We start from the raw sequence: 27,487 nt of genomic DNA on the forward strand, positions 1-27,487 counted from the left end.
TACAGAAAATGATTTTTAAAAATAACGCAGAAAATTATAGATATAAAGAATGCGATTTTTTTACCTTATGTATTTATGACAAAATATAAATTTGTTTATTTCTACTAATAATAAAGTTGAATATGCGCATGTTGAAGATCTATAAGCTAGATTGTTTGACTTAGAATTATCAAAGGAGCATACATATACTTTGGAAAGTGAAAATGTGAAACTGGGTGCGATTTCTTTTAAAATTTTAATTAATTAAAAATAAAGCTGAATGTTAATGTGTTTTCAGCGATAACTTCCAAAAATATTATTGTATAAAAAGGTTTACATATCATTTCAAGATTCAAAAATTATCTTTTTTATGATATCAATTTAATAATTAGCCGACGTCCTGGCCTACGGGTAGCGTGTCTTCCCTGTGATCTGGGCGTCCTGTGTTCGAGTCCTGGTTCGGGCATGGTTGTTCTTCACCCTGTGTTCTATTTGTAAGATTTGTGAAAGAACCCCCTTGTAAAGGGCTTGTGCAAGCGAGTGTGTGAGTGTCATCTTCATATGAGCTAGAACTCAGACTTCTGCACTCGGGTGCTCAGGGATCTTTACACTCAGAAACTACTGCACCCCTTTTTCCGTGATAACGCATATACGACATCATTATCAATTTAATAATTATGTAATTATTTCTGATTTTTGGCAATATGGAAATTAGACAATTTTTTTAACTACAGATTACATTGTTGACCTGACTGTTTTCATTGTTTTATCAAATATTTAAACGCGGGAATTTCTACCATCTTTGAACGCTAAGAAAAAAGATTTCTGTTTAGTATGTGTACGGCTTATATGACGCATAAGAAAATGAAGTTACAATACCACGAAAATTAGATGACACAGACAATTGCGTTTATAATGGCGATTTGATGTCATGGGACTGCTCTCTATTAGGAAAGTTCATAAGCGCAATGAACAGAAAATGTGTGTGACTATTAAAACAACATGGGTTTAATGTGGTCATCTGAAGGAATCAAGGACACGGAATTAGGTCTAAACAATTTAATTGAAATTAGAATAATAATATTTATGGCTAACCAGTTGTTCACCAAAGGCGATTAGTTAATGGAATAAAAATAAATTATCGAACTTTTTTTCCATATATATTAAATTATAACTGATTTGCTGAATATAGTGAAAAAATAATAAGATTTCAGTTCATATCTTAATATTCTACGAAGATTATAGAAAAAAAAAATCAAATCACTGATAATTAGGATAAAAAATAATCAACATATAAAAAATTAAATGCAAGCCACTAAAAGCTTTCACTTACTCTGAAGTTGATATCTCTTTTGATTTCTTCTCTTTGTTGTTCAGAGAGATGAGGTGCAATCCTATCGATATTTTCATCGATATACAAGCTGTCATTTTCATCGAAAATCATGAACACGAGGATGAAACTCCTATCTACATTCCTTGGTCTGTCATAAACATCGAGAGTACCTGAAGAGAACAAGAATGAAGTATTTTTAAAGCATTTCTTAAAGAATTAATTATATTTAATAAGAATAATTTTCTCCAATATGTAATGTAAAAATTATATACAGCTTAAAGTTAATAAAATTAACTAGATACATTGGATTCTATTCAGTCTGTGCATATTTAACGTAATATACAAACTTCCTAAGATTTTTCACTTTTAATTTTTTTTTAATAATGACCAAAAATTTAAGAATTCGAAACAATACAAATAATGTTCCACAAAATAAAAAAAAAAATTAAGCTGTTTTTTATATTTTAAGTTCTAAATTTGCGAACACTTTTTCCATTTCGGTCATTTAAATAATTAAGGTTATGCTAATAATTTTTATATTGATTGTTATAAGTGTAATCAGAAAATACACCAGCATGCATCAGTAAAACTGTTGAATAACATGCTTTTTGTTTGTTTTACTCTGAATAGTTTTCGTAATTTAATACTAAATTAGACATCAATTTATTTTCTACCATGATTCACTAATGGCTCATTTAATTTATAATTATCTTATAAAACTACTTTAAGTATAAACAATGCAATGTATTTAAAATAATTAGACATTTTTGTATCGCCTTAACGAATGACTTGATGTGGTGGAAAGTTAAATAGAAATATGTGATAAATTAAATTTTTCCTCGCTTTTTAATTATTAAATTATTTTCTCACCATTTAAAGACAAAGATAATGCTATTAAGTCTCGCGGGCTTTTAATTATCATTACTCTGTCTGACATCAATCTGGCAGTATGAATGAAATTAAGAGCCCTCACAAAATTGCAGAATCAGCAAGTTTCTTTCGTTTCACCGCCTAAATAAGCGAATCATTCCGCTTAGGATGCATAAAAGTGTAGACCATGTTATCAACTCTTATAGTGTTATTCCAGAGATTTGTTTCCTGGGCATGAATTAACAATAAATGCATCTTAAAAAACCCTCTTTAATGGAAAGTTTTCTGTCTAACTGCAAAGATGAACAAGTAAAAATTCAATTTAACGGGAAAAATCTTACCCATATTTACCACGTAATCTGTGAAGGTGAAATTAAACAAAATACTTTTTAAAAGTTGCTCAACTTTGAAAATAAAACCAGTCTTACCAGGTCTGCATACGATGAGTGGTCCCAACAATCCGGCGTGAATATCAGTATCTGCATTTCTGTGAGAGTGGTACATCCAAGTCAGACAGTCTGGATCAGTTGGAGTTGGACCATCTTCAGGAATGAAAAACCAATGGTAGGAATGTCGTCCACCAGGTGGCACTCGATCGTCAACCTTTTCCCATTCTTCGGTGTTGTCTTCGTACAAAGCTCCTGCAAATGACAAAGTAAAAACATTTTCAATTAAAAGAAGAAATAAATTAAAGCATTTATATTTTGGAAATATTCTTGCATGAAATGAAATAAAGGAGTCAGGATAATAGATTGAAAATATACATTTTGTTGTTGCAGTACATGTGTATTTTTATTTATTTGATTCGTTCGAATTTTAACAAATTGGTCTTAAAAAAATCAAAGTAGAATTCAAAGTGACTTAGAGAACAACTAAAGTGTCAGAATGGTTGAAAATAATCAATGGTTACAATATATCTTTACTATAAATACGAGTATATCGCAATATAATGTTCGTATATAATTTTTCAATATTAGACACAATATTTTTTTTAATTTCATTTTGGATATACAAAATAATAAACTCAAGTTTCTCAGCTAGAATTTAAAATCTCATGCATATTTTTAAAGAGATTTTTTGTTTGCTTCTATAAATAGCTATCGATAGTTTCATAACACAATGCCAAAATGTACATTAAATGTGAAATATCCATTGAATCTGACAGGTTTTAAAAAATAAATAACCAATAGCTTTTTTAATATGACTAAAATTTTATTCATTGCTTCAAAGATGTTTTAAGATTTAAAATGTAGCTTTAGATTCAATTAGATTCAAAGCAAGCACAAATTCAAAATAAATGGAAGATAATGACTTTTAATATTTAAATAAAAATTGAGGCATGCAATTTAAATCCTTTAAAAAATAGAAAAAATTAATAATGTTTAAGGTTGTGTCTTATTACTTCCGTTCTATGTTAACTTTTTGTATTTTAAAATACTTCTATGCTTAAGGTACAAATAAATCTTGAATAATTATTATTTTAAAATAAAAATTAAAATCACGAGCTAGAAGTAACAAATATTTAATAAACATGTAAATAAAAAGAATTAAAATATTAAATTTTTAATTGTTAATCAACTAATTATATTAAGGAATTCAAGCAATTTCTTTCGAAATTCATGATTGCCCAAATTTGTTTTATAGATTTTATTTGAAGTAAAATTATTAAACATAGATACAATAAATGCCAAAATAACAACAAAATTTAATTAGTTTAAAATTCATCGCGACAAATGACTTTCTTTCAAAATTCTTAATTATATTTTTTCGAAATTTGTTTCACCAGCTTTGCCTAAAGTAAAATTGCTCAGAATAATTCAAATAAAAATCAACATAATAGACATAAAGTGCCTGTTTGTCGTAGTAAGCTTTCAGGTCATATTTATTTCGCAAAATTAATTGGTGTAAATTTATTTTCTGTGGCAAGAATAAGCAAAACAAAAACCTCGAGGAAATAATGCAGCTGGTAGCTCGCGACAGAACCATCGGTCAAAAATGATAAATTGTGTACATTTGCTGTTGAATAATTGGGCAGACGGAACAAAAAGGTACACTCAATAAAACAGTTTACTTAATAAAGCAAGTCTTTTCAAACATCAGTCAAACAGATGTTTTTAAAACAAAACTTTCATCAAAATTTATTATTATCTGATATTCAGTGTTTTTTACAACCATTGTTCTGCGCTTTCAGCACAAGATAAAAATTAATGATTTTACCAGTGGAGTAACCTTATTGTTCAGCGAGAATATCGGATTTTTAATGTGTATACCGCATTATGAGAAAGTGGTCCAATATCTGATCACACATTTTTCTCATACGAACCTGGCCGAAAAGTTTGCATAAAAATGAACAACAAACAAGTTTTCCTGCATTTCTTGTGAGCGAAAATTTGTTTACATCGTATCTGTGAGAATATGAAGGGTAATAAATCAAAACGATAAACTTTTCCTATCTTAATCATTCTATTCGGTTGACTGAGATCGAAAATTGAAAATCTAGTATATTTCGCTCATTGTAGTGACATTGACTGCTTCCCTTTTAAAATTCCAATTTATGCATTTTTAATACTGTTTTTGAATAAATTTGCTAACTGCTGTTTGTTATGCATTTTTATTTGACAGCGATTATTTAAGTTTCATTTGTTATAATCATAATTTTCTAAATTACATGGAATAATATTATTACGTTAATTACATTCATTTGAATAAATACACAATGCTGTTTTTTATCATATTTCTTTTATACTGGGATAAGTGACATACATATCAAGAAACGAAGAGCTTAGTTTGTACTAAAATAGCAATTACAGTAACTGCAAGACCGTTTGATGTACCCAGATAACTGCTGTAATTTCAATAAAGTAGTGGCACTAAATATGAATAAGAAATAATCAGATAAGCAAGCAGGTTCATGCTTCTCCTGTGAATATAGCAATGGTACAGTGTTTACACCACTCCTATGACGGAACGTACCTCCTATGGAAGAGGCTAGCCATAGCTAATGATAATTATTAGAACTATATCTTTAATTTACATAACTGATACGAAGGTGAATAATAAAGAGATAAATGAGATTATTATTTTTCTTGGTCGTGATAATTCATGTGATCTTTGGACTTTTATCTGTTGATAATACTATCCTAATGTAAACTAAGTTTAAACATCAGTTACATTAAATATGGTTATAATTTCATGCATAACAATAGACAGCTAATTATATATATATAATGTGTGGTATTATAATAACTACTATGCCTCCATCATCCATCTATATTTCTTTGTCAGGAATTTTTTCAGTGGCTTTTCGCAGTTAATGATGAAATCCCGCCATTTTTTTAGGGTGTTGGTAAACATAGCCACTTTAGACATATTCTTAATCAACATGACGATTAGATAGAAAACTGTGAGCGAGATTGTATATATTGAAATTATGTGTCAAATAATTAAAATAAATTTCGAATCCATAGAGAAAATTAAATAGAATATTGTGTGACTTTTTAGAAGATAAGGGATTCGAAAACAGATCCTTAATACATTGATTTATTAAATTCTCAAAAAGACGTAGGAAAAATTTTATAAATAAGATTATAATAATATTTTTTTAATTTGCACTTAATATGATCTAGATATCTGTTTAACGACGAAATGCAGAGGGACTGAGTGCAAATAATTGTTTGTTCTGCAAAATGTAACTCATTTTATTAATTTATTACTTAAAAAAAGAGTATTATTTAGTATTAGTCATTACTTTTGATGTGTCAGTCTCATCTGTTGAAATTTGAAATCAGTAGTATAATAATAATTAGATTTGTGACGCGCCACATTTAAAGCGGCTTATCATTAACTTTTACATTTAATAAAAGTATTTATCAAACTCTCATTAAAATTATCAAAAAATAACAATCGTTTGCGATTTTTCCTTCCTAAAGATGGTTGCTTCTCTTCTACATAAATTTTATGTATTCTTTATTATAGTGTATTTAGATATTTTTAAGTCAACATTTTTTATAAAACAAGGTTACGAAATGTCATTCAGAAAAAAGGGCAAGAAGAAACATGAATAACTTTACTGTAGGTAGAGAGAAAATTAATTTCAATTTAAATTTTTTGTGTCAGGTCTTGATCCACTTCCTTCAATACTCGTTCGTATTTAATTATTAATTAATAAATAATTCATATTTAATGATACATATTGATAAATGGTCTTTTTGTTTACTATCGAATATTCAATTCGGTCATCAGAATAAACTTGTAATTCAATTGCAAGTTGTTTTGTCTCCACCTCTTTAATTTGCTCTGTTATTAAATTATATTAATATTGATGATTTTTATGTCAAAATAAATGTTTAAAGATAAAATTGTTGAATTGATCCCGTGTCACTTATACGTACATAAATTTCTTTAAGCAAAAACGGAACACTGAGACCAGATAAATAAACAGACATATGAATTCTTTCGATTACCTTTGAAATTTACAAATATTCATTAACATGAAAGCAAGATTTTAAAATTTAGATTAAAAAAACAGATTAAAACAGATTAAAAATATCTTAATTCTGTTAGATTTATGAGACGAGATGATATTTCATTATTTATTCTGCTTATTCCATGTTGAAGACCATTCCAAAAATGATTGTATAAAAAGAGTGAACGAAAAGTGAACAGTTGTCTTAAGCAGAATTCATAAAGTAGTATAAATGTCAAAATTAAAGTAAAATTACTTAACATTTAATTTATAATTTACACAATAAGCTGTTAAATTATTTATGTACATGTTAATAAACTGGAATAACTATTTGATGATTGTGCCGTTAAACAATATTCTTAAATCAAATAGCGAAAATTTTCTAAAAAAAGATCACAGCGTTAACAAAACCATGTTTTGTGTTACGCTATATGGAGATCAGTGTTTTTAATATTTGAATAATTCATAAGGGATTTATTTATTTTTAGCAGTTATAAATTAGCATTAAATAGATCTAACTTTACACCATTATATAACTTCTAAAGTTTATTGCTTTATTCTGTGAACAGTTTATATTCGGATTTAACAGTTTAAACATGTTTTGCTAAATCAATTAATAAATTAATACATATTCTCCAAAGGGAGATGCTAATTTTGATTTAAAATTTGACTCAAAAAATCATGAACATTAGCATACTACAAGATCATAATAACAATCTCAGCTGAAGACCTATACGAAAAAGACAAACTTTCGCAACCAAATTGCAAATAAAGCTAATTACATGGAGATGGAACAATGCATTCAGCTACTGTGTTTATTTAAATATATATATTTCATGCTCTGTATATACTATCTCAAGCGTAAAATGAAATGTAATTGTGTTCAAGCATAAAATTAAATGTTATGTAAAAAGGAAACTTTGTTTCTGTATGAAATACTGAGATGGCTGACGAAATCAATTCATTCAGAATACATCGATTTGAAAATTATTATTATTCAATTAAGTTTTGTTTTACTGGAATGCGTTAGGATTAACAAATCAATAAATTTTATTAAAAATATTCAACAAAATACATTTTTTGAAGTCGTGTATTTTTTATAATTGTATATGATGTGCTATGAATACTTTTATTTTATCATGTAGTTTCATTTTAATTGGGTCACTGTTTACTGTTATACTGTTTATTGATATATATATTAGGGTAAATATGATTAACTCATTATCACTAATCATTATTATATTTAAGAAATGATTAGTCACTTTTGTAATGTATATATTTCATCTTCATAGGTTTAATTTGTTTATTATAAACGAATTTCTAAAATTTATTGTTTATTTATTGTAATAATTTGATAATAATTTTTCAATAAAATAAAATATTATATATCTACAAGAATTATATATTCTATAGATAAAATGAAACTTTCAAATGCAAAATTAATATATTTGGGAAAAATTAATAAAGTTTTGAGAAATTAATAAATTTATAAATGAATCAATTTTGATTTTATTTTATCTTGCAGAACGAAGCTCAAAAATTTGTAAGAAAATTTTTTACATTTTTCTAACAAAAGAAAATCTATTCATGCGAAATATAAAGAATTTTTATTTCGCTCCAATCAGCAATGACTCAAAACTGACTTTTGAAGATAAGCATGTGATTGGAACTAATTTCAAAATCTACATATTGAGCTTCAGATGTTTTCATGAAATATTATAAAAAATGTTATTTTACTTCTTCTCAAATTAATTATTTCTTCTCTACATTCGCTTCTTCTAATAATAAATACGAATATGAGTGTGATAGCTGGAACTCAGTACATCAGACCATTTGACTCAAAGTTACCAAATTTGTTGCAAATTTACTTTGGAGGATAAAAATAAGCACGTATAAACGATATTTTAAAATTTAAATTACGCAAGATTTTCATTTTTTATTCTCTTACTTCCTAAAGTATGTGTGAATAAATAATAATTTTTACACTATTGTAAATTTTAAGAAAAATTCTTTTTAACTTTATAAATTTAAGTATCACATATATTCCGTCTGTATTTTGACAATCTCTTGAATTTTTTCTAAATTTTTCACAGTAGATTTTATTTTTGTTATGAAATACAAATAATTTCTACTGTTTTATAAAATATTCAATCGCATTATTTTCTTGTATTCATATAAATGGTATGAAATGAAATAAAAAAAGAAAGGTTTTAGTTTTTATATCCATGAGGAATCAGAAAATAAAATTATATTGTAGCGAAAGACAATCTTCAAAAAGAAGACGCTATCCTACATTAACGCTTTTCATAGCACTGTATTGCCTTAGCATATGATTCCATTAGGGAAATACATGGGCACAATAAAATTAAAGGATGCAAAAATATTAAAGTAATATGGCTTTTATGACAATCACAATTTGATATTTAAAAATATTTCGTTGAGGGAATTATGGAACATAAACAATATTTAAAGCTAACTAGCTGATAGCCAGAAGCGGCTAGTTGTAAATAATCTAATCTATTATAGAGTTGTTTATTTTCATTGAACTATAAATACAGAAATATAGTTTGCAACAATAAACTTGAAATACTGACAACTGCTGTTAATCCTCGATAGCGCAACTACATCCAATATGATTTATAATAGGAAAGTTTACAAATTATGTTCTTATCCTGTCCTAAAGCATTATTAGGAAATAAGCTATTTCTCTCTCAATAAATGTAAGATTAATATCTAATCCAGTTTGTAAGATTACAATTCTTAAGTATCGCAGCTTGCTTTCAATTGAAATGTCAGATTAAATAATAAAACCACTCTACAATGATTTGAAATTGTGGAAAGCCTGGAAATCCTATAACCAGCAACATATTGTTCACTCACTACAAGGATTTCAACACAAAAAAAATAAACACATCATACAATGAAACGCATTATCGACTTAAGGCTGCAGAAAACCTGCCAACATCTTGCTTTCAATTGCAGAATCAAGAAAGAGGAATAATCAAATTAGATTTTCCGTCTCTAACGGTTTGAAAATTGACCGTTCTTTTGATTGCACCATAAAGAAGACGTTTAGAAGAAAGTAAACGAGATCTTGATAGCTGTCTGAGCACGCGTAATTTGAGAACAGCATCGTGTCGGAACCATCTCGGTTTGGCCATCAACCGTGCAAGGTAAACGTTGTTGCAAAAACTAAATGGTGTGCAAACCAAAAACGAGAGCTCTCAAGGCTTCCACAATACCCACCCACACATAAAGAAACCAGTCACTCGTGAATAATCTTTCAGATTAAGAAATTTGTTTCTTTTTCAATAAATTGCTTCATCATCTGATAAATTTTAAAGGCTAGTTACTCGAGATTTGAGTGGGTCATCATGATTGGTTTAATTTAATAAGATTGGTATTTTGTTTAGTATTGGAAATGAAATGTTATACAATTATATTTACAAATAATGAAGATATTTTGTTTCTGAAAATGATAAACACTATTAGTACAAAATGTGCCACTCGGTACTCTATTACCACAAAATGCCCACCAATGTTGCAATGATATCCTCACGGTATTGTACGTCATTTAGAATATTAAGCAACATCATGAAAATACCATACAATTTATAAAAAAAAGAATTTTTTAACATTATTTATAATATCTGATGGTAATATTTGTATAAAAGTGTACAATAACATTTCTATATTTACCCATGCGCACTGTATTGTATTGTAAGGAATTTAAATTTAAATCACACATGTTTTTAAAAATAGTTTTGCTTTTCCTAATCGCATCAAATTAAATAAAAATGAGCGTTATTCCAACTTTTCAAAGTGGTTCGTTTTTTAGGATATTAAAAAAAGTTCTTCTTCATGATATGAGCTCAGTATTTAAAATTTCGATTCTTGTATGCATATTTTTATATCTTCATGTGAAATTTAGTAAGAATTGAAATAATTTTCAGCCAGATGCTTTTCTTTTGGAAACAAGAGCAAGCTCAGTTTTGAGGAATTTGTAATTTATCAGTACTTCAAAAATTTTCGTCTATTTTTAGAATGAGATTTTACGAGACATAATACAGGATATATTAGACAAAACTAAATTCATCGATTTGAATAATGTAAATATACATAAAATGCTTTAATTTGTAATGATGCAAAGCTTCCTTCAGGGGAAAAAATTGGCAAACGTAGTCACAAGTAGCAAAAGAAAAGTTGTTGCCAATGTCAGATAATCTATCTTTTTGATGCTAAATGCTATAATGAACACTTTGGTAAATAAACATGATTATCAAAATTAATCTAAGAATATATAGGATGTATATTTCTAGGATTCAGGACAAAAACTAAATTTCCTGTAACCGATAAAGAAAAATTCTTCTGAAAGTGTACAATTTCTTTCTTTTCTTCAGTTATATCCCAAGGGATAGTTATTCAATTTTTCTAGATGCTGAATTTAGTGAATATTTTATGACTAAATATATATTAGAAATTACTTATATTACTTATAGAGATATTTCAGAAATAATATCGGTCTGATTTAAATTTACCTTCGTGCACTTTAATGTATCTAATACAGGATATATTAGACAAAACTAAATTCATCGATTTGAATAATGTAAATATACATAAAATGCTTTAATTTGTAATGATGCAAAGCTTCCTTCAGGGGAAAAAATTGGCAAACGTAGTCACAAGTAGCAAAAGAAAAGTTGTTGCCAGTGTCAGATAATCTATCTTTTTGATGCTAAATGCTATAATGAACACTTTGGTAAATAAACATGATTATCAAAATTAATCTAAGAATATATAGGATGTATATTTCTAGGATTCAGGACAAAAACTAAATTTCCTGTAACCGATAAAGAAAAATTCTTCTGAAAGTGTACCATTTCTTTCTTTTCTTCAGTTATATCCCAAGGGATAGTTATTCAATTTTTCTAGATGCTGAATTTAGTGAATATTTTATGACTAAATATATATTAGAAATTACTTATATTACTTATAGAGATATTTCAGAAATAATATCGGTCTGATTTAAATTTACCTTCGTGCACTTTAATGTATCTGCTTCCGTGAGGATGCATAGACAGCAACATGGAGGCATTGTTGTAAAAGTGGACAATGGCCATATCTCCTACTTCTCCCTGGATAGTGGGTCCCAGGATTCCTTGCCAAGGCTCTCTGGCCTTCATCACGGTGTACGTCTCATCAGTGAATTCTCTGAAGATGGCCTTCTTGTAAACTTTTCCTAACCTAAGTGGATCTCGGCTCAAAGAAAAGTATCTTTTGGACAGTCTATGGGAGAAGAAAGAAAAAAATATTAAATTTCAAAATTCATTCAAAAGCATTGTGAAAAATTAACTATCAAAATGAGATAAGATCTATAAATGATATAATTTTTGGCTAGAAATAAAATCTACAAAAATGTATTGTAAATGATGTAACTTTTGACTAGATGTAAGATCTACAAAAAATTATTTTTTAGAAGTAATTGATTAAAGATACTGGTTAGAAAAACATTAAAATTAAAAGCTTTCAATTGAAGAAGCTGACTAAAAGAAATCTAATAGGAAGTTTAGGTTTGAAAAAATTATGTTCATTTTTCAAAATGTTATAGCAAACGAAATACTCTTTGCTTTTAATCTGTTACTGAAAATTATTTGTAGGTCATTAAAGACTTTTGCTCTCAATGTCAGAAGAGACATTGGTCATTTGTGAAGTTTTGCTTAGAGATCAGAGCAATCTTAAATATAATAATCTTTAAATATTTTAAAATTTTAGTTCACATATTTCTATAGATAGCTGTTTTCATTAAAATAGTTACTAAATGCGGAATATAAAGCAAAAATGCTTCGACTTAACATCAGTAAAAGTTTTTGATATAATATATAAAATTTTTAATTCAACAAATTTATTAATAATCAGTTTTTGGCTAAAATATTTTATCTCTTTGAAATATGAAAGCTTTTTTTCGATTTCAAAAGGATAAAAATTACAACGAATAACACCTACAGAAATGGAAGAAGAATGTCGATAAAGGATTGCAACTTTCAATCAGAATGGTATTGTCTATTAGACAGTAAAGAAAAATATTTGTTCAACGTAGAAATGATAAATAAGAACGAGTTTCTCCAATCAAAATTTAACGAACAGTTCGAACTGTTAACATAATCATTTATAAGCTGTAAGATAACCGTAATATCAAAAGTTCGTTCAGGGTTTTTGTATTCTTCTGACGGAAATGTATATAAAAATTTCAACCTGAAATTCACTAAATAGAAATTAAAAATTTTTTTCTTACTTCTGCCGATCTTACAATAATTCTTCAATTTTGTGTTCCTTATTTTACATATTTTTAATAGCTTATGATATGTGGAGAGAAAAAAATGATAAACTTTTCCATTGCCATTGGCTGAACTTTTTATACAAACCCTGAAACCTGTTTAAATTTTAATTATTATTTCTAATTCATTAACCTGTTTTCGAAATCATATGTTTGATAAGAGATCATGATCTAGCATTGTTTTTCTTTACTATTTAATAAACAGTACCATTCTGGTTGAAGGTTACAATCCTTCATCGATTTTCCTCAACCCTTTCTTGCAGGTGGTATGATCTATTAAAACTGCAACAATAGAGATCCGCCGGGTTAGCACAAAACGCTTAAGGCTACATTGAATAAACAGCGATATCACTTCCATTTTTGATATTGGTTCTTTAATAAGTCTGCGTAAGTAGACAAAGAGAATCAGAGAATGTATGGGAAATTAATAGAGAAATATATTAATGGTGTTGATATTGCTTTTCGTCGCCATAAAAATGAATCGTACGCCGATTAAAATAAATCAGTTCCCCATTGTCTCATATTTTATGGGTTATTACATAGTTCAATGAAGCGAGTTAAAAGTAAGAATTCACAAGCATTAAGATTAATTCATCATTATATTTCCAGTATTTACTAAACTTCTTATGATTTTAAATGTTTGAAAAAAACTGGTAATCTAAAATTGTTTTTACAAGGAAAGGATGATTAATTTCGATAACAAATAACAACATTATCACTTTTATAAATCATGCAAATCTGAAATAAAATCTCAAATTGGATGGAATTGGAAAATTTTAGATTTTTTTAAAGTTTAAAACATAAGTATTTTTCATCTAATTGAGAAAGATATCTATCAAATAGGTTTTTGATCAAAAGAAATAGACCTGAAAATATAAAAAAATAGTGGAGGATTATACTTATTTTGATTTATTTTATTTACAAAATATTCAGATTAATTTGAATTGATAGATTTTTTAGGATTTTAGAAATTGAAAATTGCGGTAATAATAATAAAGTATATGCAAATGAAGCCGATGTGAATCTAAGGATTTCTGATTCAAATCAACTCTGAGAGAAAGGACTTGTATATAGTTTGCCATAAAATGTGACAACAAAGGACAATTAAATTTTTTGTTGAATATTTTTTAAAATTTCACATTATTTTTTTGTGTTCTATATTATTATTTTCTCAGGTTGTATAGAATATAGAAAAAAAAAAGTCCGATTCTATCAACAATCCAATACACCTATTTTGATAGTTCAAAGTGTCGATCTCTACTTCTATTACTCTTAGATAAAAATGTCTAATTCTTATAGTCAATGCAACAATTTTCACAGGGATTTTATAAACTGAAAGAGCAGCATTTTCGATAATATCAAAACATTTTTGAATATTTCTCACGGCTATATCAGTTGGTCTAAGCAGACAATAAAACGCAATAATCCAATTCATAGTTACTTTAAAACCGTTATAAAGGCACATTTAAATTTCCCACAGTATTCTTTTATTTAAGCATTGCCTTAGTTTTACTTATGACCCAGTTTTCATTAAATATAAAATAAAAGTATTATTATTTCGAAATTTTAAATATTTTTACTTTACTCAATGGAAGTTTAAAATAGCGACTATGGAATTTACCATAAAAAAGAAAGAATAATGCTGTAATAAAAACTACGAAATTAACTCATTTAGTTAAAAGGTCACAAAATGGTGAAAATTCGACGTTTCCCAAGAGAAAATAGCCCTTTTTGTAGGAGTAATAAATCTAAGCTAATTGGGCAAATTTTGAAAAAAATGACTATGAGAAACTGTTTACTGTTCTGTTATATACTCGTCCAATAACGGTAAACTGCACACACCCTAAAATGACAATCAGTTACAAGAACCTTTTCATAACCTCGAAAGCTCATGAACTGACACAAAAACTTCTAGCCAAGCTACCATCCCGTGTCGGGCACCGACAGAGTTTCCTGATCAACATGTGATGAACTGCAAAAGATCATAGATTATTTTGTGTTTACTTCAACGGCTTTCTTTTGTTGGTCATTAATTTGCATACACTTAGAAACGAAACGAGTGAGAGAGAGAAAAAAATGAATTATGGGATTTCTGGTATGAAATGGCACACCCTTCAGACAGGAGCTTCTAACGGTATAGTAAATACGGCATTTTTTTCATTTCATGTCTGATGATTAAAACATGTTCAAGGTGAGCTACTTATTGGTACCTTTAGGTACGTTATTTCCGTGTTACTTAATATTGGCTGGATTGGAAGTTATTTTCAATGAGATCAAGGTTATAATCTCAGGCGTCTAATAATAATATTCACGAATCCACATAAGGTTGCTTGCTGTGTTTTCGTTTGGGTATCACGGCATATTTTTGTTTGGTGTCTGCATTAATTAGTCTTGCGAAATTTATTTATTAAAAGTAAATACCTGAAAATTTTGAAGAAAATTCGCTTCTTGAGATAACTGTTTACTAGATATTTCACCGTTAGAAATATAAACCACGATTAATAATAAAAGTTAAGTATTTGGGAATATTTGTATCTGGAAAATGTTTTGTTATTTTATTGCATTCCCAAATTTGAAAATTTGCCTCTGAAAGATAACTGTTTATTACAGATTTCGTTGCTGGATTTTAATTTTGGAAATAATTGTATCAGGAAAACTTTTTGCTTCTGAAAGATAATTGTTTATTACAGATTTCGTTGCTGGATTTTAATTTTGGAAATATTTGTATTAGGAAAACTTTTTGCTTGGAATCTTCAGAAATTATTTTATGAATTATTTCTCAATATTGGCATTTAAAATAAAATTTTCAAATTGGTATTAAAATTCACAAAATTGGCATTTAAAATATGGATAAAAAGTTTAATATTTTATTCATAAATTGGAATGTAATATGTTGGATTCTTTTTCTTTGAAATTTTACTGTATACTTGTAGCACATAGGTAATAAATAGTTAAATAGTAATATATATCGATAGTTAATAGTAATATGGTTCAGCGATAATACATAAAAATAGAAACAGTGAATGATTATTTTTACATAATTTTTTTATAATATATATACATATATATTGTATTTCTTATTCCGTCTTAAGCCTAAATTCGAAAATTTAAATGTTTCCAATCCTTTATATCGTTACTAAGTAACGTTATAATTTGGAAATGCACGAATAAGAATACAATAAAACATATTACTATGCAGTGCCAAATACCAAACAGAAATGCATTTTAAATTAAATTAATTGCAAGACTACACAAAAATAAATGAAAATTTAAGTGCTGAATCTTTCAAGCAAATCTTACAATCTATCTTAATTACTAAAACAATTCAGGTTAACTATAAATAAAGCAATCATGTAATTGCATACAAATTATTTCTTTTGCATTAACTAGCACTGATAGGGAAACATTTGAAGAAAATTGTATTCAACCGTGACTGCTTTATACAATCTTTCCTCTTAACAAAGTAATTAAAATGTAAAAGAAAATTTTTAAGAAATGTTCACGAAGCGAGAAATCAAAATATTAGCAGATTTCGTTAATTACAAACTATCTTCACAAATTCCAATGTGTCTGTGCACTTTACATTTTTATTAAGATACAAACAAAAATTATTCTGCATTCTTATCTTGCAATCTTGTTATTAACAAGATTTTTGCAGCAAAAAATAAATTAAAAATTAAATTTAAAAGAAAAAACAAGGAAAAAGCTTTAAAATACTAATTAATATTTGTCATTATTCTTTTCGTGACATTTAAAAAAATGAGATGAGATTATAAGTATCCAATCCATCTTTTATGAATAAAATCAAAACGTATAATCGAAACTGAAATTATCGAAAACGTATGTCTAAATATGTCTACTCCAAGAACATCAGTCAAATAGAACTGATATTTCAATAATATATACGCTAGAGTTATTCACACTCTAACTGATCACTTCTTCTCAGAATTGCTGTAAACAGACTTTTATATACTAATCGTTACTGTTATCCTTGAAGTTTTTAAAACTGGCATCAGTCATAATTGTTTATCGCGTAATGATTGTAATGCATCTACATCATCAATCTTATAATTCAAAGAAAGATGCAAGAAATTTTTATATAGAAAACGAAAAACTCCTTTTGAAACTTGAAAAATTTATGCTTAAATTAGTTTGTAATTTGAATCTGACTAATTGGAAAAAGTTTTTTTAGTGAAAATAAAATGTATTTCAAGAGTATTACATCTGAATTGTCAAATCTTTTGAATAAAAATGAAATGTACCTTAACAGTACAGTTATTTAAATTCGAGTAAATAAAATGAAGTAAGTAAGTAATCGAGTAAATGAATTTTTTAAGAAACTGAATAATTTTTAACATATATAATGATGAATCAATTGTGCTGATGAATATTTTAAGAACTTCTATATTTGGGCAAGGAAATACTAGACTGTAAGTTGGTATTTTAAAACTAATTAATAATTAAATTATTATCGAATGGGTATTAAAAACATCATCGTTTTTATTATCATTTAACAGCAAACGATAAACTTTTATAATAAATTATATTGAAATTTCAAATATATCTTAGGCGTTAGAAAGCTTGTAAATAAGAGATAAACTAATAAGATAAGCACTGATTTTCGCAAAACGTATAAAAAAGCAACGCGTTTAAAGTACGAAAAAATTTCATAGTAGTATTTACACTAAAACGTGAACAGAGCGGAACGAATATGAGTAGAAAGAAATGGAAGACATGAGAAACGTGAATATACAAAGTATTGCAGGTGAAAACAAACGGAAGTTCGCAAAAACAAGCACGCAAGTTCAGTGTTGCTGTTATCATGAGCAATTTAAAACTCGAGTTGTCAACGACTTTCAATGAAATGTCACGCAATAAGGATTAAACTCTTTGAACTGACAGTTCTTCAGCTTTTCGGGGTGATTTCTATTAGTTGGAGTAGAAAAAATTACGGAAACATTTAAATTCAAGGAATGCAAAAGAAAGTGGCGAAGAACAAACACGCCAATTTATATTGTTACAAAGTTTTTGAATGATTTAGGGAAAAAATTTGACGGACAACATCGATTAGAATGCTAGTTATAACACGGAAGTAGGTTAAGTACGGAACATAGCACGAAGAACAAATTGAATTTTAAATGAATCGATATATTTAGAATTCTTAAAATTAAGAACAAAAATGGTATACTTGAAAGAGTCTTTATTTACTGGTAAGTTATAAATAGCACCTACTTTCTTTATTTTAAAAGAATTTATATATATATAGATATACATGTAATATAAATTATTAATATTGAAAGTACTTGTAATACTTGATCTGCATTCTTATATTAGCTATCTGAATTGGATGATAATATAATGTATCTATTATGCTAACAATGGTTTCTTTTATTAATTATTTTTAAGCAAAGACCATTGGTTTAAAACTATACAATATTTAATAGAGTTTCTTGCTCACAATATACTGTAGTTAAACTCGTTGACTTCCGAATTTATTGAACTTCCTACTAAAGCGAAATATTCGTTCTAAGTTAGACATTTATTGCTAATTTGATCCCAAGAACGTAAATGACGTCTGAGATATTTAAGGCCCAAACGGTTTCCTTTCTTTTACATTAATTGCTATCATGGCGTAATTACAAATTCTGTAATACGATGCCAGAGTCAGACATGTCATTGCAGGCATAAAAAGCTTAAGGATATTTTATGTGTACGTGACAGTAAATTAAGGTGTTTATGTGTCTTTAATCCTTTTTTGTAATTCAAAGGTAAATAGGGAAGTAATGAGGAATAACCATGTCTTTCATCGATATTTCGCTTTTGGTTATAAATTGGAACAGCAAATTTCAAATTTTAATCCTTTCTCTAAAACCATTTCCTACTGCTTAATAAAAATCCATAAATCCAATAAATAAGTCTTAAAACTGATAAACAACTTAAAATCCTTTGAACGTTAGTTGAATAAATATATAAAGTTTAAGACAGCGTGTTGTTGATCGTTGAGTATATCCAAAATATTATCCATTTTGGCAGGTATTAAACTACCCCCCCCCCCTGAAAATCTATAGATAGATACATAAACACGTTGTGCTGATTTTTTAAAGGGAAAATTAACAAGAGAAATAATTGTTCTTTTTTTAATAATTTTTTAAAAATTCTGCTTGCATATTTTACACTCTTATTTAAGTTTTCTTGGTGACCAATTAAAAGTAATTAAAAGCAACATAAATCTATCTGTTATATATTGGTTTAATATAACAGATAGATTTAATAGGTAAGTATCTTAGTAATTTATAGTTAATTTTTGACTGCAATTGCATCACTTTATGTCTGTTTGATCAACATTTTCTCATTATGGATAGTTTATGAAATTGGATGTATTAATCAAAATATGAAAGTATTTAATGCTTTAAACTACCTTAAATCTGAATTTCAGTATCTTAAAATGGCATTCTCATGCTTGTATATTATAATCAAATCTTTAAATATTTAGGAAACTGCGAATTTACTTCCATTTTTTGCTATAGAGGATTTCACAAACAGAAATAAAAAATTTTTGTTGATATTTTAATAGAAGAGAAATAAGAAAAGCAATGGCCCATCATTTTTCAAGGGATATCTCATAGCCATTTTTTCATCATTTAGACTTTTATCAAGTACAATTATAAATAACTGATGTAAATATAAACCTTACTTATAACAAATAAATACTAAAACAATGTACGAAATATTTTTTAGAAATTATTATAATCTAAATCTTTAAGATTTTCTAAGATTTGTTTTAATTATCTTTAATTTTCATCCAATTTTTTTATAGAACAAAAATATTAATAACTTGAACAGTCATTCTATGAGTTTTCCAACTATGATGAAGTCCAGCTATGACATAGTTCCACTAGAAATTATCTTTGCCTGAGACTTTGATTATTTGTTCTCATTTGCTCAAATTCTCATCTCACTCATCTTTTTTTATAGATTAAATAGTAATAATTTGTACAGTAATTCTATAGTTTGTTCAACTATGCAGAAAACTATCAATTCACTTCGATTTCTTGCTGGATGCAATTGCCGATTGCACTGTAGGATTCCAAAGATCTGTTAAGAGAAAGCTGGCAGAGAAAAGAGAAAGAGACAGAAAAAAAAACAGAATTAGTTCTTTTTCTACTGATCTGTTCGACGTCGCGATTTACACGGTTGGATCGAGACAGACTTCGCGGGTCATTTCACCAGCGAATATGGGCTAACGGATGGTGTTCCAGTGACCGATTCCTCAAATTGATCCGCTGATCGCGTCTTCAGAAGAATCGACAAGGGCGAGGAACCGTTCATTTTTGATTAGACTGTTGCCGCTCTCCCTATTATGGCTAATAACGTATAATTCAATACCGAGAAACACTATTTCACACGGTTGCTTCCTATTTTCTCTCGGGGTTGCTTCCCATACTTTTCCTTCCTTCTTGAAGCAAGACCTTGTTTCTCGGAAGAGAAAGTAGTGGTTATGGTCTGGTAAATACATAAAACAGGAATTAATGCCGGTTATTTTTTTAATTGTGTTAATTGTTTAATCTGAAGACAATTCTCTTGTCTCCGTGCATACCAAATGGTTTTATTGTCGTGTTTCTTGCATTTTAATTTTCTGAATTTGTTTTTGATCTCTTTGGAACTGGACTCTTCTTTTTTTTAGTTCTTACACATTTGTTCGGCTATATTACTTTTTTTTTACATATTGCGATTCATCAAAACATACATTATTCGAATCCTAAAATATTATCACATTTGCTGCTTCAATTAAACCTATTTCACAAGGAGAAATGGCGATAAATTTAGTTAAAGTCTTTTAAAACTAATTCAAGATGAAACAATAGCTTATGTTTAGAACTGAGTAGGTTCTTACTACTAACATTTATTTTGTAATACCATTTTCACTGATTCATTCGTTCTGCTGCACTAAATTTTAGCAATTTCTTTTACCATGAATGCTTGGTAAACACAACAAATTCCACTGAATTTCTGCAAGAAATTCTCCTATTTCTGGCAATTTTATATTACATCAGTTAAGAGCCTGATGAGCGCACTGGTTAAATAGATTATCGTCTATCGAATATATAAACAGCTATATATAAATTGCAATTATATAGCTGACTATCTACGCGTTAGACGCTAAAAATAACAATCAATATAAATATCCATCAAATAAGTGATTGATGGAATGTTTTCAAACCATTAAAAACAACGATTAAATGCAATCAACCAGCTAATCTTCCATTTGAGGACACTTACTTTAAGTTATTTACTTTATTGCATATTTTGAGTTTAATCTTATATAATCAATCATATTTAACCTGAATTATAGCTTTCAAACTATTTATATATAATATTAATCTTTACATATTAACTTTCGAAAATATTATCCAAAATCGAGTTACCTTTATGCTTTGATCATTAAATTTATTCAACTATTGAATTTTTATCCTAATCCTTTATTTACTAAAACTATGCAATTTACAAAACATATTAAAGCAAATGTTAATGTGGATAATAGTGAGGTTAATTTTATTTACAGCAACTGATTAAGAATCCCAGCATCTGATTAAGAATCCAAACATCTGATTAAGAATTCGTGAAAACAGTACATTCCATCAAAATGAGTTAAATCATAAACAACTTTCAAGTTTCTCAACCAATGAGTCATAAGTCGAAGCTCAACAACTGTAAAATTTTTTAATGTTGTGAAACTTGGCCGACAATGGGCCACACGCAAAACAATAAATTCGCCAATTCATCATGATATGGTGCTAATTGTGACTCATTTGCCATAACAAATTGCATAACTATATAATTACATGAACTATTTTCCATTTCTTAATTACTTCCTCGTGGACTATCTGGACAAGCAAAAGATGCATAAAGACATTCTCAATTTAAAGCTTTTGTTCTACATTTCGTGTGTGCTATTTATTTGCTAAGGAGCTCTTATTGTCCAAAACTACATATTTTGTTTACTATTATTTGGTTAATATTGTGACTAAATGTAATTAAATGGGAAATAAAATTAGCGGGCTGGGAAAAGTTGACTTCTATAGAATATGCAACACTTTTGACTTAAGAAATGATCCTTTCTTGCACATAAGAACGTAAAGCAAGAGATTTTTTTCCCCCATTTCTTAAGGGGACAATGGACTTTGAAATGAGCAAAAATAGATCAAATATTGAATTTTCTTTTTATTGTTTCATAAAAAATATATATTTATATTTTATTGAAATAGCATTATAAATTGTATTGTTCAATAAAATGAACAAATATACATTTCTATGACTTTTTTCAAAACGATGTCTTAATTACATTTAAATATCATTAAATGTTTCAAGTGTTTCAGTTTTTAAGAAAATTGAATAAAATTGACAATGAAGATTTTTGCAAACTTTAAAAAAATACTGGATATGCATTTCATGTTCCCAGTTTTTTTAGATAGTTAAAAGTCAAGTTTGTTTTAGAAAAAAACCAAAATTGTTATGAAAATTCAGCGCATTACGTAAAAATATGTTTTAAAAATTAGCATTTAATTAGAATTACAAAATCTTTCATAGTTTTGTTCTAGATAAATATATGTAGAATTATAAGAAAAAAAATAATAGAAAAATAAAAATTAAATTTCTTGGAATAATTTGAAAGTTTTAAAAAAATATATGTCTTTTAATTTCTTAAAAATAATATTTTTCGTTTTAAAGAATTTTTTAAAGGTATTTGATGTATTTATATTTTAATACATACGCATAAAAATTTTCAGAACTCAAATTTTTACTTTTAATTATTAACAGTTTTGATTGGAAAAAGTTATGTATTTACTAAAAAAAAATCTTTTCCAAACTTTAATCCTGATTTTAGACTCAATGTTTGAAGCTTTAAAAGTTGCTTATAATTTGAATCAACACAATCAACATTCGGAAACCAAGCTGTAATTTGCTGTACAACATGTTAATTCTGATGCAATAATTCATAATAAATATGTACGATCAGTTTTTTTGTACTAAACATATATATTTTAAATTGTGCATTTCAGAATTGTATAACTGGTTTCGTCTAACCTTATTTTTTAAATAATCAATTGAACACTCCTTAACAATTTTTTGCGGTGTAGGCATACTTCAACGTAATATTGGAGAAACTAATTTCACATACTAAAAACTAGTAATACTAAACGAAACTGAAGTAATTTTTGATTTCTGCACCATTGAATACATAGAAACGTTAAGACCTAACTTAATTCGCGGCCAGCAAAAGTTAGAATCGCATTATCAAGATTCAAAATAGCTAGTTCCATGTTAGCCAATCGGAAGAAGAAAAAAAAAAAAGAATGGCCACAACAAGATTTCATTAAAAGATTAATGAAAAAAAATCACGAAAACTATTATTTGCTTATTTCAAAACTTCGGATATCCTTCCATTTAATTAACTTAAAAGATTTCTTTACATCACATGGTCGTAGTCTATTGATTATTTTAGAGTTTCTAGTAATTAAGAACAGTTTCTAAAGTAACTTCAATACATAGCTAAATAAATGAATAAAATTAAGCAACATAACAGGTACGGAATGACCCAATTTAATTTTCAGTTCAACAATTATTTGAAAAGGAGTGGGCATCTTTAAATAATAAAAAGAAAATCAACAAAAAAGTGATGTCATTACTACACTGTATAGAAAGACCGATCTTGAAAAGGTAGATTTGATTCCAAAGGGACAACTTCGAAACAAATTGAATACTAAAAAAGCAAAGAAGTATATGCCTTTAATAAATATTTCATAGTTTAATAAATAACCTGCTCAACTTGATAATTTTTTTTTTTCAGTTGGAAGTTTAAAAAGTATTTGGATCATTGAATGAAGCATAATTTATAAAATCCATCTAATAATAATATTGCCATTATTTTTGTGTGAACGTTCATTTTATATTTCTCTAACTTATGAAAGCATAATGAACGGTTGAATTTTCATGCCATTAACTATTTTAAAATTGGCATTAGAATTATCGTTTTTCTTTTTAACTTTTAAACTCCACTTTAAAGTCAATGTAATGAAGTCAATGCAACACAAGAGAATTGTTAATTCGTAATGTTCTCATTTTAGAATGCGACGCTTACTATATTTTAACATCATGTTATTAAATTAAATGTCCTCAATAAAATATTTCAAAAGATAAAAATAACCCACAAGAACAATACAATATTTTACAATAAATATGATTGAAAATTATCTTAATCTTAGCAAGGAATTCTGTTTCTGTACTGAGCTTTCAAAATATGGCTACATAAAGTTAAAAAAAAAAAAAGAAAAGAAAAACACCTCGGAATTACTAATAGAAGATTACTCAATTTATGATTTTCTTTCTTTTTTTTTTCAATTAACATTACAGCTTCTTTTTATTGGATTAAAAGCACTTATAAATTTCTGCAGCAACTTAAATTCTGTAAAACAGTTTTTCTATCAGTTCTATATTAATAGACCCTGATAGAACAACTAAATGTCGTTTCCTTCTGTGTTATCCATCATTGCTCGAGTGTTTTGAGTCAAAATTTTAATTACATACAAGGTTTAGCCACTCCTTCTGATTTGCATATTTTCAGAGGACCGTTCTTGCAGCTCCATTATCAGTAGGAATATGCTATTACAGGTATGAAAGAGGATCCTTGACAAAGTCAAACAAGATGAATTGAGTCAACCGTTTTCGATTAAATCGGGGATGTTATCTCACTTTCTTAACTGAGTGCGTTTTCTGTTACATAAGTCCTACAAGTCCCTGAATCTTCAAACCTTGAATTGGAAATATTTATAGCTTCTGAATAGTAAAATTCTTTATCCTCAACGCAGTTAATTTGAGCACAGAATAAAAACATATGAAAATAAAAATATATAATATATAATCTGATATTATCTCCAAGTCATAAAAGAAAAGTGAGTTGATTGCGTTGTTTCATAAAATCCAAATATATAATCTACTTTAATTTTGTTTAAACTTTCAGTGTGTACAGTTTGACACAGCACTATATGGATAATTTAATTAATTTTTAATGCTTTTTTTGTTTGTTTTTGCGGGAGGGCTATTTAATCTTTCAGCTCTCTTATTTTTAGCCCGGGCCAAAGTTCCTTGCTTTCTAGTTTTAGCAAAAAAAAAAACCCAAAAAAAAAACCCCTAATTAACCTATTATAAAATTTCCTAAAATGTAGCTTATTTTTTGAAAACGGAGTTTAGATTTCTTACTTAATACAAAATTTATATGTCTGCAATCGATGTTTGCAGAATGTTAATAGAAATAAATGTTTCGTAAAATCTAAAAATTTTATCATACAATTAATAATGATTTAAATATACAAAAAAATAATATAGGGGCTATCAAATAATACCGTAATTATAGATCGTACTGTAAATGAAATCATATTTCCTATCACAAATAATGCACCCGAAATTTGCTTATGAATTCGCATGTAAATAATAGATCAACTTTAAAAATTTTATTAATGCTCATAAACTAAAATCGATCAAATTTCTTTTATTTTCAAGGAGATAAATCTTATATTAGAAGTAGTAGTCCAATTACAATTATATGATAAATAGCGTATGGTCATTTTCATGATAAGACATTAGACTTTATTTATTCAGATTAATTGAATTAACAACAATAAATAAAGAGTTTATAATACGGAAATGTGATATTCTATTAATGGGACCATAAAATTCCCAGGCTAAAATACTGTAGTTATCCCGTAAGTGAATTATAGCCAAAGATTTCGCCATATATTCGCTATCATATTTGATAATTTTGTCTGGGGGCATACTAAAGGAATAAAACCGAAAATTTAATCAACATTGTATATACCAGACAATACGAAATATAAGTCTAGAAGAAACTGATGTTCAGTCTGATCCAAATGGATCAATAATCGCCAATGAGTGAATTTCAAATTCACTACTGAAAATTAGTATAAAAGTCAGTTGATTGAGAAAAAAATTCAACTCATTTCAATTCACTATGTAACAGATTTTTTATAAAAATAACTATTATTTTTGTGAGAATTTAATATTAAATAATAACTTTACAAACATATTTTGAAATTGATTCCATTATCATAACTAAAACTGAATAATACATTCACTTGTGTTCACATACATTAAAGCACGTACAGAAATGCACGCTTAAAATTTGTTTGCTATGTGTTTATCAACATCACTATTAAAATTGTTTATAAATCAACAACTGATTGAAAAAATATTATTGAGGCAACTGAAAGCAATAGTATTTCATTACAAATAATACTTTGAAAGTTGCAGAATATGAATATGTAGGTCACTTTATAAAGGATTAAGACTGAAACGGGAATTATTACTTTTAAGAGATTAAAATTCTTTTTACTACTGCTAAGGATGAAGTGTCTTCTGGAGAGACGTGATTCTGTAAACAACATTCTACGATGGATTAAAATTTTTTGTATGAAACCTAACTGTAATTAAGTATTTAAAAATTTTTAAATCAGTGACGGATTAATTTTTTTTAAAAATGAAATTATGAAATTTAATTTATGGATTTCTTTTAAAATGTTTTAATGCATATCATTACTAACAAAAAACTAAGCGATTAGTCATCTTTTCTATGAATTTCTTGAAAAAACTAAGCGATTATTTATCTTTTCTGTGAATTTCTTGCGTAAGTATTTTAAAGCAAGAGGTTTGTCCTTTACAATTGTTTTAATGAACTTGTTATTGAACACACTAATATATCTGCATAAAACTCCATTTACAGAGTTTACAGATTTTTTTTCTGGGGACAACCTGTATTTCGATTATTCTGCCAGGGATAATCGCTGTGCTTTTATGGCATGTTCTAATAACATGTTTAATATTTTGAATCGTTTATAGTTCTCGGTAAGAAAGGATTTTTTTTTATCATTCAACTAAAATGTTTTTATAAGGAATTGTTTTATATAAAAAGGATTAAATGATCCGAGTTTTTTTTATATGTCTAGATTTTAGGGTAAATGAATTTTTAATTGTTAGTTCTTTTTAAAATTGAGCTTGAGGAAAATCATACATTTATTTATTTATTTTTAAATATCAAAGCTGTGTTAGACAATTCAGAAAAAACACATATAATATATTAATGCAATTGAATAAAAAATACGGAATTTTTTATACTTAAACAGCACGAATGCAAAGGATTTATTAAGACCTTTGTATGGTTATAATACGGAATCTTAAAATATTACTCAGAGAATGTGTTGTATTTAAAATACTAAGTAGGAAGAAGATCAACCATGTGTTATTTCACTTGTTTAAAGTTTTCTGAAACAGAAAGTGTTTACAATATTCATACTTAAATTGATTTTCAGAAAATGATTTTTTTTAAATTTTGATTTGAAGAATTTGAATTTTGAATAATGAATGTCTAAAGTAAATAATTAATTCATAAATAATGATGAATTTTGAAATATTTTTTCACTAATTTTCCCCATTT

The 27,487-nt window shown here is 27.3% G+C and overlaps 1 protein-coding gene across 1 annotated transcript in view; it reads right to left on the reverse strand.

Moving 5' to 3' along the window:
• LOC129965601 (hephaestin-like protein) overlaps positions 1-27,487 on the reverse strand; it is an 82,101-nt gene that overhangs the window by 15,853 nt on the left and 38,761 nt on the right. Inside the window, exons 2-4 of the mRNA XM_056079639.1 lie at positions 11,683-11,933; positions 2,611-2,823; positions 1,313-1,482 (exon numbers count right to left, since the gene is read on the reverse strand). Coding sequence (XP_055935614.1) covers positions 1,313-1,482; positions 2,611-2,823; positions 11,683-11,933 — 634 coding nt within the window. The remainder of the gene's footprint in view (positions 1-1,312; positions 1,483-2,610; positions 2,824-11,682; positions 11,934-27,487) is intronic.

The sequence above is a fragment of the Argiope bruennichi genome, chromosome 4, assembly GCF_947563725.1.
Source record: "Argiope bruennichi chromosome 4, qqArgBrue1.1, whole genome shotgun sequence".
NCBI classification, from domain to species: Eukaryota; Metazoa; Arthropoda; class Arachnida; order Araneae; family Araneidae; genus Argiope; species Argiope bruennichi.